The 12,669-nt window shown below is 43.1% G+C and overlaps 1 protein-coding gene across 1 annotated transcript in view; it reads left to right on the forward strand.

Moving 5' to 3' along the window:
- The window catches only part of CKAP2 (cytoskeleton associated protein 2), a 35,133-nt gene extending 26,052 nt beyond the window's left edge, over positions 1 to 9,081 (forward strand). Inside the window, exons 5-9 of the mRNA XM_030564127.1 lie at positions 1,675 to 1,891; positions 2,375 to 2,542; positions 5,758 to 5,827; positions 6,894 to 7,239; positions 8,109 to 9,081. Of these exons, the coding sequence (XP_030419987.1) occupies positions 1,675 to 1,891; positions 2,375 to 2,542; positions 5,758 to 5,827; positions 6,894 to 7,239; positions 8,109 to 8,361 (1,054 nt within the window). The 3' untranslated portion in view covers positions 8,362 to 9,081. The remainder of the gene's footprint in view (positions 1 to 1,674; positions 1,892 to 2,374; positions 2,543 to 5,757; positions 5,828 to 6,893; positions 7,240 to 8,108) is intronic.
- The last annotated feature ends 3,588 nt before the right edge of the window (positions 9,082 to 12,669 follow it).

Consider the following 12,669-nt stretch of genomic DNA (forward strand, 5'->3'; position numbering starts at 1 on the left):
TTAGTGAACGAAGCAGAGATCTGAATCCAGTCTAGATAATTAGAGAAGTTTGTTACCAGCTTATGGCTGGTGGCCCATATGAAATGAATTGGTATTCTTGGTGCAGTTATCCCAGTAGACACCTGTAATTTAGCAATAATTGGCATTTTCAGCATGAAGCCAAAGGATTCAAATGGGGATAGAATCTGACGTATACTCAAGAAATAGCTCTTTTGGAATAGGACCCAGGCCTGCTATGGTAAGGTGCTTGTACTTCCATACCCTATGTTCTGCCTATTCTGTGGATAAAGGGATTCTGTCTTTAGGACTCAGTCTAGTGCTTCTCATAAGTATAAACTCAGTTCAGATTTTTGTTCTCTAAACTTATGGGGCCATCCCAGTAGCTTAGAAGCAGTTTCATAGACTCTAGGACTGGAAGGGACCTCGAGAGGTCATAGAGTCCAGTCCCCTGCCCTCATGGCAGGACCAAATATTGTCTAGACCATCCCTGATAGACATCTATCTAACCTACTCTTAAATATCTCCAGAGATGGAGATTCCACAACCTCCCTAGGCAATTTATTCCAGTGTTTAACTACCCTGACAGTTAGGAACTCTTTCCTAATGTCCAACCTAAATCTGCCTTGCTGCAGTTTAAGCCCATTGTTTCTTGTTCTACCATTAGAGGCTAAGGTGAACAAGTTTTCTCCTTCCTCCTGATGACACCCTTTTAGATACCTGAAAACTGCTATCATGTCCCCTCTGTCTTCTTTTTTCCAAACTAAATAAACCCAATTCTTTCAGCCTTCCTTCATAGGTCATATTCTCAAGACCTTTAATCATTCTTGTTGCTCTTCTCTGGACCCTCTCAGTTTCTCCACATCTTTCTTGAAATGCAGTGCCCAGAACTGGACACAATACTCCAGTTGAGGCCTAACCAGCGCAGAGTAGAGCGGAAGAATGACTTCTCGTGTCTTGTTTACAACGCACCTGTTAATGCATCCCAGAAGCACGTTTGCTTTTTTTGCAACAGTATCATACTGTTGACTCATATTTAGCTTGTGGTCCACTATGACCCCTAGATCTTTCTGCCATACTCCTTCCTAGACAGTCTCTTCCCATTCTGTATGTGTGAAACTGATTGTTCCTTCCTAAGTGGAGCACTTTGCATTTGTCTTTATTGAACTTCATCCGGTTTACCTCAGACCATTTCTCCAATTTGTCCAGATCATTTTGAATTTTGACCCTGTCCTCCAGAGCAGTTGCAATCCCTCCCAGTTTGGTATCGTCTGCAAACTTAATAAGCGTACTTTCTATGCCAACATCTAAGTCGTTGATGAAGATATTGAACAGAGCTGGTCTCTGCACTATGTAGGGAAAGCAGGGTTGGTGGTGGGTTTTTGTTTTTGTGCCCTCAATTTTTTGCTGCTGTTGGACAAGAGAGATAGAAGTGTCTCAACTTGCTGATCATAAACATCTCTAGCAGATGGAAGTAGTAGCATCAAAGTTTCAAAGGCTCCCATCCAGGCATAGGTGATATCTGCATGGCTTGATGATTAGAGAGAGGTGATAATTAAGAATTCTCTAAGGACTTTCCTCATCTACCTTCAAAGTATGTTTTTATGTGACTTATGTTGATGGGTCCTAATCTTAATTCTACAACAGATGCTAATACACCGATTTACTTAAATGCAGAATTCGCTTGGCTGAATGGAAGGCAACCAAAGGAAAAGTGATAAAGAGGCCATCTACTGTGCTACAAGTAGCCCAGCCTGAGAGAGAGACATCACAAGAAATTCCAAAAGAACCAGTTGAGTCTTTCTGGGTTACCATAGTAGAAGAGGACGAGCAAAGATTATTCAGTGAAAATGTCAACAAAACTCTTGTGGAATGTCTACATTTAACAGAACAGGTATTTATTTTGTTGTATACTAAGATCATGATCCTGTATGCCCATAGTGCATGGAACTCCCATTGACTTCAGTAGTAATTTCATGCTCTGAGGGCTTGTGTGATTCAGCCCCAAGTAACCAACCACCTGATTTAGGAAGCAAGATGCACACTAGAATTGACTTTTATGTGGTGCCCACTATCAAAGGAAAGGAAATTCCATAGTCCACTTGTTACTTCATTAATTTTATTGAACCATTTTACAAAAGTTACCTAAAAAGTGACACTTCTAGAACTTGGAGAAGAGAAATTATCTCCTAACACTGTACAGACAATTTCATTTTGAAGACTAGGTTAATATAGATATTTTTCATTACTACCAATTTATTCAGGGTCAGTAGAAAAAACAGAAGCAAATACAAGTTTTCAGTAACAACTGTGTAGTCGCTACCTTGGAATATGTTTGTTAGGATTCAGTCTTCCTGTCATTTTATGTAAATATTAGGGTTTTCCTGGGGATGAAGTACGTGCAATGCTGGAAAAGCTGATTCAGAGTGTTCCAGATGCGAAAAAACTTGCAAAATACTGGGTGTGTCGCATGCGTCTTGAACAGCTGGGCCCAATTGAAAAGATCATTGCTGTTTATGAGGAGGCTGTTCTGGCAGGAGCACAGGTGAGAAGCGGAACCTTGGGGATTTTGCAATGAAAAGGAGTGATGGATGTAAAAACTGGTGCATGCAGAAGAACTTCTATGTCAGAGGTCAATAGGCTGACCATGGGCCAAATCCAGAACATAAGATGCTTTTTAATGGACCCCAAAATCTTTTTATTTTTTATCAATGTTTATAAAAATAATTTTCTCTGGAGTTTGGACCTTGACTATACCTTGACCAAGAAATTTGGATCTTGACAAAAAATAGACTAACCCTGTTCTATATCAGGGATCGGCAACCTTTGGCATGCGGCTCGTCAGGGTAAGCCCCCTGGTGGACCGGGCTGGTTTGTTTATCTGCCGTGTCCACATGTTTGGCTAATTGCAACTCCCACTGGCTGTGGGTCACCATCCCAGGCCAATGGGGCGGTGGGAAGCGGTGGCCAGCACATGCCTCAGCCTGCGCTGCTTCCCGCAGCCCCCATTGGTCTGGAGCAGTGAACTGCGGCCAGTGGGAGCAGCGATCGGCTGAACCTGCGGACGTGGTAGGTAAACAAACCGGTTCAGCCCTCCAGAGTGCTTACCCTGGCAAGCTGTGTGCCATAGGTTGCCGATCCCTGTTCTATATATTAACACTGGCTGCTTCTAGTAAAAAAGGGTGGGTCAGCTCACTTATATTGAGTTAATTAATTAAACATACAAGCTTTATAACCTTTGTTCCAATTATGAATCTCTTTGCATTTATGCTGCAACTTCAGTAAACAGCAACTATTACTTTCAAGGGGAGAGAAATGAGCATCAACATTACTTCTAGGAAAAATGATGAAAAAGTATAACTTCTAATATATGCAATATTGTTGTAGTTATGTTGATCCCAGGATATTAGAGAGACAAGGTGGATGAAGTAATATATTTTTATTGAACCAACTTCTGTGGGTGAGAGACACAAGCTTTCAAGCTACACAGAGGTCTTCTTCAGGGCTGGGAAGATCAAACAGATAGAATAGGTGTTTACTACTTATGGTTCTAACCTATGGTTCTCTACCGCTTAGATCAGTGGTCCCCAAACTTTTGAGGGCTGTGCCCCCCTTCTTCTTCCTACAGTGGAGGGTGGGTGGGAGTGGCATGGATGGGGTAGGGGGGCCAAAGCTGGGGCTGCAGGGATGGGTCTGGTGACTGAGCCGTGGCTAGGGGCCAAGGTTGGGGGTGATGGCAGAAGCGAAGTTGCAACTGGGCCTCAGTGAGGGCTGGCAGTGGAGCCATGCCGAGGCTGCAGGTGGGGCAAGCCCAAGGATAGGAGCTGAGGCTGTGGCTGTGGAGGAGTGGGGTGGTGCTCCCTCCCTGCCCCCCGTGGGGGCTGGCCCAGACTCGCCATGTCCCCCTGAAGGCTCCTGGGGGGGGGCAACCCACACTTTGGGAACCTCTGCCTTCGACATAGGCTGCAAAAGATTTAGACTGAAAACTGACTGAACAGAATTCAACTATATATACAGACAATAGATTTCCAAAGAGATGTGCACCCCCATTCAAAATTTTAGGGGTTTGCAAATGAAAAAAAGGTTGAGAACCACTGTGTCAAGGGACCATTTAATGTGAAATGGCCTGCTAAGGCCCCTGTAGTCATGTGACAATGGGGGCGGGGGCTTAGTGGCTTCCAAACATGAGCCTGGGAGCTTAAATTTATAACTTTGCTAGACACTAAAAATAATGGTCTTAATAAAGACACTGGTTTTATGCCTCATTACAACAATCTGTAACATACTAGCCCTCTCTTTTGTCATATGACTACAGGAGTGTTTACAGACCACTTCACCTTGAAAGATCCCTTAGAACAGTGGTTTTCAAATAGTGGTGGTTTTTTTTTCCTGTCTACCTAGTTGAAGAAAATTGGTGCCTGCTACTTAGCAGAGCTGGGGATGAGGGGTTTGGGGTGCAGGAGGGGGTTCGGGGGGGCCCTCAGGGCTGGGGCAGGGGGTTGGGGTGTGGGCTTGCCTCCGGTGGCTCCTGGTCAGTGACGCAGCCAGGGTGCAGAGGCAGGCTTCCCGCCAGTCCTGGCACTACAGACCACGCTATGCCCCGGAAGCAGCTGGCAGCAGGTACAGCTCCTAGGAGGGGTGGGACCTGCTGCCGGGTGCAACGCAGTGTAGGAACAGGTAGAGACTAACCTGCCGTAGCCAGGCAGCACCACTGACGCTGACCGGAGCCACCGCAACCCAGTCCCTTCCATTCCATGACCCAGTTCTGGGTCGTAACCCACAGTTTGAAAACCACTGCCTTACAAGATCAATCCAATAGATATTCTATTTAGCTGTGACACAGAAGACCTGAAGAGCACTGTGTAGCTCAAAAGCTTCTCTCTCTCTCTCTCTCTCTCTCCAACAGAAGTTGTTCCAATAACAATTTTACCTCACCCACCTTGTCTCTAACTTCTAATGTTACTTAGATGTTCTTGTTACTTTTATTTATAGGATTAGCTAACATTAAGGTTGCAAAAGAAACACAGTACTTTGTATGCAAAAACTCAGGTTCCAGTAGGAACAGTAATGCTACCACATTGTACAGGATGAATCATATGCAGTGTGGCAAAGTGTGTTGCAATCCTTGCTTGCACACTTTGACTCATGTTCAAACTGCATTAACATAAGGATTTATAATTAGTTTTAGCAGAATTTGATGTTTACGTTCGTACAATTTTGATGGCTAATATCAATGTTTAAGCATTTTTTCAGTTTTTATCACTTAAATTTTCAGTTCTTGGTTTTGTTTTGGGTTTAAATTTTCAGGTTGCGGGGAGAATTATTTAATGACCGTGGATGCTGAGATTCAAAAAGTTTAAAGCTTTGTAATTGTTTAAAAATACAAATTGTCAATGTCGCATACCAAAATATATACACTAAATATCCTTAAATCAAACTAAGTTCTCAACCAGCATGTTTCTGACTTTGCCTATCTATAAATTTTGGTTGTGATGGAAAAATGTTTCATCATTTTGTGTCTGTGTGTGCAAGCACACATGTTGAAATCAACATTTACCAATAAAAATCTAATCTTTCTAACTCTGTTTACAATACAGTTAACCAATTGTAATGTTCATAATATAACTTAAAGTGATGCAGTCTGCATCACCTTAAGTTCTACTTCTACATTAAACTCTAGAATAACTAAGTAGGAACTATTAAAATAAGTCTCTCAGAGCTGACTTTATGGGCCATTAATGGAAGCAACTTTTCTTCCAGCCTAAGGATGAGTTACGACACACAGTAGCAGATATTATGAAGAATACTGAAAATCTTCTAAAGTCAGTTGGTAAGATTGAATACACTTTTTCTTTCAGTTAATTTAAGGTTAACATTTTATTCACGGAGTCAGATAAACCAGGGGTTCTCAAACTGGGGGTTGGGACTCCTCGGGGGTGTGTGTGTGTGTGGGGGGGGGGGGGGTGATCACAAAGCAAACCCTGCTTTGCATCCAGTATTTATAATGGTGTTTAAATGTATAAAAGTGTTTGTTTTTTTAATTTATTGGGGGGGGGGGTCACATTCAGAGGCTTGCTATATGAAAGGGGTCACCAGTACAAAAGTTTGAGAACTACTGTGTTACCCTTTTTAAAAAACAGGGTGCACTCTGTCAGTCATAAGGTATGGAAGCTGATCTATTTAGCGTCTAACCTTCAAGTTGTCTGAAACATAATGCAGAGTTTGATTAAAACTTACTGATTCCTCCTCAGCTGCTGGCATGTTGCCAATAGTGATAAGTGATACTGGCAGATAGGGAGTCCCAATCATATATAGATTCCCCCCCCCCCCCCAATTTTTATTCTTCATTGACTGTCAGTGGTGTCTAGCCTCTTCAGCTTGAGGTTCAAATGTTTCAAAAATGTCAGGGGCTAAAATCAGTAACTGGGGAATTCTCTTGATTGGCACAAAAGTATCAGCAACCTGCAAATTCCTGCTGAGGAATCATCCAGTATGGTGAATTAAAGGTGCCTAGTGTGGTGGTTTTTTTCCTCAAAGTACTATATACCTGCCACCTGAAAATCAGGCTGCTTTCAGGTATGTCAAGTTGACCATTCCAAATAATTATTTGCCTTTGAAAATTTAGGCCATTGTGGTTGTGATAATTCAACTTGCTTGTGGGGAAAATGTGGTTTTAGCAATGTAGGCGAAACTAAGGTCTATGAAACACTGTTGTGCAATAGATTGTTGTAAAAATGGTTTGGTGTGCACAAGCTCTAGAATTTCAAAGATACGCCTTACTGGTTACTGAAGAAACCACTGACTTTTTGCATCTTGTTTTACACTCTGCTTGTTACTAGATTCTTAATTGCAACTAATCATGACTGTGTCCCTATTTCTAACTTTGTAACTTTCAGAGGAATGTGTGAAGGAAGAGGTTATCAGCAAAGAAGCTAACTCTTCCACAGAGAATGTAGAGGAAGTCTTCAAAGAGCTCAACTTGAATGATGAAGAGAAGGCAGAGATTAGCAATGAAGTGATTAAGAAAGAGGAAACAGATTCATCCTTGAAGTCAAGACAAGAGACCTTACCTAAAGAAAGTAAAAAGCACAGAACAAAGTACAAAGAACAAACTAAGTCTGAAAACTACAAAACTGAAGATACAATAAAAGATGCAAACTTAGAATTTAAGACTCCTGAAAAAGAAAAGGAGGGGTCTTATTTAATTAAATACAATTTGTCAACCACTCCATACTTAGAAAGGTAAGATCACTTATGGTAATTTTAGACGTTCCTGCACTTTCACAGTGTCTGAGGAAACCGTGATATGTATTTCTATCACAACTGCAATATATCAAACATCCTACATTAGTGAACATCCAGTTTGGAACTGGAATTCCAAGAGTCTAATCTTTTGAGAGCTGCTTCTCCTTTCACCATTGGGGTGAATGGGTGGAGAAGAGCGTTGCATCTAAAGGAAAGACTCTTTATAGGCCTGTCACAACTCAGATCTTGCAAATTGACACAAGCCATCTGTCTTGGCTTTTCTTTTGGCATAAATATCAATTGTCTTCACACCTTTTATTGGCTCTTATTAGTCACAAAATTTAATTCTTTGCCTTGGGGAGTTAATACTGAAGAGCCTAGATCCTTACCCTGAACACTACGAAGCAGAGCTTCCCCTGCTCAGGATACCCAAAATACATATGGGAAGTCCTGCCCAGCTTTGGAACCTGAATTGCTGCATGCCTGGTGTAGAAGGCTGTACACTCTGTGGAGAAGCTAGGAAAAAGTCAGGTGGATACGTGTGTTTTGCTTGGAGCAACTCTTGACTAGCAAACGTAATGGAAAAGAACTCTATCCTTGGGCAAAATGAATTTAGTGCTTAAAATGTACTACTCTGGATTTCGCTTCTGGGGGCATTGCATATGGTCATTATCTTCTTTTTTTGCTGGGGAGGGGGGAAATGGGAGGGTACAGTTGGCTAAGACAGGAAACATGGCTTGCTGTTTGTATGGTCTCTGACAGACTTCTTTCCATAGAAAGACAGTAAGACTAAACGTGGCTCAATATGCATCTTTAATCCACAAATGTGTGTGTTTTGTGTTTTTTTCTTTTTTTCTTTTCTGAAGTGTGAAGAAGAAGATGCAGTGTGAGGCAAATGACTCTGCTGTTAAAGATATAAAATTCTTGACCCCTGTTAGGCGTTCTCGTCGCCTTCAGGAGAAGTTGTGCAAGTTACCAGATATGTTAAAGGATCATGATCCCTGTGTTTCTTCGCTTGAACAGCTGGGAGAATTCGGAGCTGTAAACAATGCCTTTATCTACAGACAGAACAGTGCACTACAAGAACCCATTACTCATCTGGAAGAGCAAGAAAAGTAGTAACTTTAGTGGGGAAGGCTTTACAAATCCTCTTAGATAAGTTTGATTCATTCCTGGTTTTGCAACTGGTGTATTCTGTTTTAGATGTACACAGCTGGTTTAGTAATTTCAAAGTTTTAAGATGGTTCAAGCCAATTCCATATGGCTTATTTTGGAGTACAGCAGTTGCAGAATCAAGTATAGTGCAAACTTCTCTGTTTTATTTGAGGAAGAACTTTAAATATATAAATTGTCACTTATTTCACAAGTTTTTTTTTCATAAGCTTTGTAGCAAATATGTAGTGTTGGTTTGTTTTGCATTGTAAAACTTTGTCTTGTTTAATGTTGCACTGAATACTAATTAGGGAATGGATTTAACATACTAATAACCGTAATGGCTGTCTAGTCATGACCCCCCTCTCCCCATTATAAGCTAAATAGTTTAAAAATTCACACAATTTACATTCTTGCTCTTAAAAGAATACATACAAATGATGATCAATGAGGGTATGTACTGATGTGTAACAGATTTGCTGAACTGGAAAACAAACCAAATACTAATTTTTTTTCTATGAGCAAATGGTGAACTTGAAAGTAGCTACTACATGCAGTTTCCATTTTAGAGTCTGATCCAGTAAAGCACTTGAATAGTCCCCTGGATTAGTGCATTGAAACTTTAATATAAACGTGTGTTAAGCAATCTGTAACAAAGACTTTCTATTAAACTTACAATTCGTATTACATTTGCTTTATTTATATTAACTGTTTACATCTTAAATTCAGGGGACTTAGAATTGCAGAAAATGATTTTATTTTTTTTCCCAGCTGATGCTTGGAAGATATCCTCAATCCAAGAGGTGTCACAGTATCTTTAAATTCAGGGTAGCCAATGAATTTTGCATACTTATCTGCTTACTTCCCTTCCTCTTCCCATAGTTTAAAAAAACATTGGGCAAAGTGAATTCTTTATAGCCAGCATGATTAGTTACAAACTACCATTTTGAATGTTCATTTACAGTCTTTCCACATCATAAGCTCAAATAGTGAACAAGTATGTTCACTTGTTGCTAGCTTCAGCTGAGAAACAGAATTTAGTCAGTATTGGAGCTGAATTACTCTTTTTCACTACAGAAATATCCATGTTCGAGAGAGAGAGAGCAGTACAAGCTTCTCCACACACCTCTGGCAGTGCATAGTATCTGTTCTCTCATGTACTAATTAAATTGAAATAAAAATACCAGCTGCCCACTAATTCCTTAAGACTATAATGGAATTCCACAAAGAAGAAGCAGTAAACTTTAGAAGAACCATGTTAGGTAGTGTGACAAAGTTCCTCCTCTACCTTGGCCGGTCCTGCACTTATTGGCAGATTTGCTCACCTCAGTGATCTTCCCCACTGTCTGGATCAACTCCTGTGTCTGATCAGGAGTTGGGAGGTTTGGGGGGAACCCGGGCCCGCCCTCTACTCGGGGTTCCAGCCCAGGGCCCTGTGGATTGCAGCTGTCTATAATGCCTCTTGTAACAACTGCATGACAGTTACAACTCCCTGGGCTACTTCCCCATGGCCTCCTCCAAACACCTTTATCCTCACCACAAGACCTTCTTCCTGGTGTCTGATAACACTTGTATTCCATAGTCCTCCAGCAGCACAGCCTCTCACTCTCAGCTCCTTGTGCCACTTGCTCCCAGCTCCTCACACACACTTCCTCTCCTCTAGCTCCTGCCCCCTGACTGGAGTGAGCTTCTTTTTAAACCCAGGTGCCCTGATTAGCCTGCCTTGATTGGCTGCAGGTGTTCTAATCAGCCTGTCTGCCTTAACTGGTTCTAGCAGGTTCCTGATTACTGCAGTGCAGCCCCTGCTCTAGTCACTCAGGGAACAGAAAACTAGTCAGCCAGTGACTAGTATATTTGCCCTCTACCAGACTCGTGTACCACAATGGCCTGGGTCTGTCACATATCCCTCCCCCCCTGCTCAACACCAAGGGGTTGGGCAGCTTGGGATGCCAGACAGTGGACATGTGACAAGCCATCGGGATTATCGTGATAGCTCCCCGCTGTGTTGCACACAGAACTGGAAAGGTTGGAGGGATAAGAACCACTTGGTCACCCTTGTGTTGTTTTCCTTGTTCCGCTGTATTCATTGAAGAGGGGCATGTTCGGTCACGAGGACAAATCTGTGCCCGAGCAAGTAGTAGTGAAATGCTTCCATGGCCCATTTTAAGGCGAGGCAGTCTCTTCACCACTGCATATTTTTGTTCCCACGGAAGGAGGTTCCTACTGAGGTAGAGAACTGGGTGTTTCTCTTCCCTGACCATCTGTGATAGGACGGCCCCCAACCCTACTTCCGATGCATCTGTCTGCAGGATAAATTCCTTGGTGAAATCGGGCTATCAGTACAGGGTTACTGCAGAGAGCAGTCCGTAGGTCTGTGAATGCTTCCTCTGCTGCATCAGACCATCTCACCAGATCAGGTCCATGGGCTTTCACTAGGTCTATCAGGGGGCTTTCCCTTGTGGCAAAGTGGGGGATAAATCGTCAGTAATATCCTACTACACCTAGGAATGCCCAGACTTGTTTCTTGCAATGCGGTCGGGGCTAATTTTGGATGGCCTCCAACTTGTTCACTTGGGGTTTTCCCAGACCTTTTCCCACAATGTCACTCACTCATGCCCATCACCCCAATCAGGGTATGGGCCGCCAACCACAGATCTCCAGAGTCCTCTATCCTGGGCCATTCGCTCTAGCTGCTTCCAGGTATAGCCCATTTTTTTGCTATCAGCCTGAAGGTCGTGTCTCCAGGTGTTTCTTGGACGGCCTCTTTTCCGCTTGCCTTGGGGGTTCCACCGCAGTGCCTGTCTGGTGATGTTAGTTGGCTGCTTACGTAGTATGTCCTATCCAACCCCACCTTCTCCTGATTTCTTCCTCTACTGGGAGTTGACAGGTCCTCTCCAAGAGGTGGATGTTACTGATGGTGTCTGGCCAGCAGATCTGGAGAATCCTTCTGAGGCAGCTATTAATGAAGGTCTGGATCTTCCTGATGGTTGTTTTGGTTGTCCTCCAGGTTTCAGCTCCATACAGTAGGACTGATTTCACATTGGAGTTGAACAGTTGAATTTTTATTGCGAAAGACAGCTCTCTGGAGCTCCAGATGTTCTTGAGCTGTAAGAAGGCTGCTCTTGCCTTACCAATCCTTACTTTGATGTCTGCTTCTGTACCACCCTGCTCGTCGATGATGCTACCTAGGTAGGTGAAGGACTGCACTTCTTCCAGGGGGCTTCCATTCAGTGTGACTGGGTCATTGCTGATGGAGTTAATCCTAAGGATCTTGGTTTTGTCCTTGTGAATGTTGAGGCCAACCTGTGATGACGTGGCTGCCACTACGTTGGTCTTCTCTTGCATCTGCTGTTTACTGTGCGAAAGGAGTGCAAAGTCCAGGTCATCAAGCTGGGTCCACAATGTCCACTGGATTCCGTTCCTACGCTCATAAGTGGATGTCGTCTTAATCCAATCGATGACGAGGAGAAAGAAGTGGTGACAACAAGCATCCTTGCCTGACTCCAGTTTGCACCTGGAAGCTGTTAGTAAGCTGCCCTCCATGGATCACTCTACAGTGTATACCGTCATATGAGTTCTTGATCAGGTTGACCATCTTTGCTGGGATGCCGTAGTGCCGAAGGAGCTTCCAGAGGGTCTCTCGATCCACGCTATCGAACGCTTTCTCATAATCAACAAAATTGATGTACAACGAGGAGTTCCACTCCATAGACTGCTCGACTATGATGCGAAGCGTTGCTATCTGGTCCGTGCATGATCTATTCTGCCGGAAACCTGCCTGTTCATCTCATAGCTATGGATCGACGGCATCCTTCATTGTCTCTAAGAGGACTTGGCTGAAGACCTTCCCTGGCACCAACAGGAGTGTGATTCCTCTATAATTGGCACAGTTGCTAAGATCTCCTTTCTTGGGGATTTTGATGAGATATCCCTCGTTCCAGTCTACCGGAATCACTACTTCCCATATCTTCTCAAAGAGGGGGTACAGCATTTCCACTGAAGCATCCAGGTCTGCTTTCAGGGCCTCTGCTGGGATGTCATCAGGTCCAGCCGCCTTCCTATTCTTCATCATGGTGATGGCTTTTCTGATCTCATCTCTGGTTGGTTTATTGCAATTAATTGGGAGGTCCTCGTTTGCTGGGTTGATATCTGGTGGATTTGGTGGTCTTGGTCTGTTCAGGAGTTCCTCAAAGTGCTCCGCCCATCTGTTCATCTGTTGTTCTATTTCTGTTATAGACTTTCCCTGCTTGTCTTTAACGGGACGTTCTGGCTTGC

The sequence above is a fragment of the Gopherus evgoodei genome, chromosome 1, assembly GCF_007399415.2.
Source record: "Gopherus evgoodei ecotype Sinaloan lineage chromosome 1, rGopEvg1_v1.p, whole genome shotgun sequence".
NCBI lineage: Eukaryota > Metazoa > Chordata > Testudines > Testudinidae > Gopherus > Gopherus evgoodei.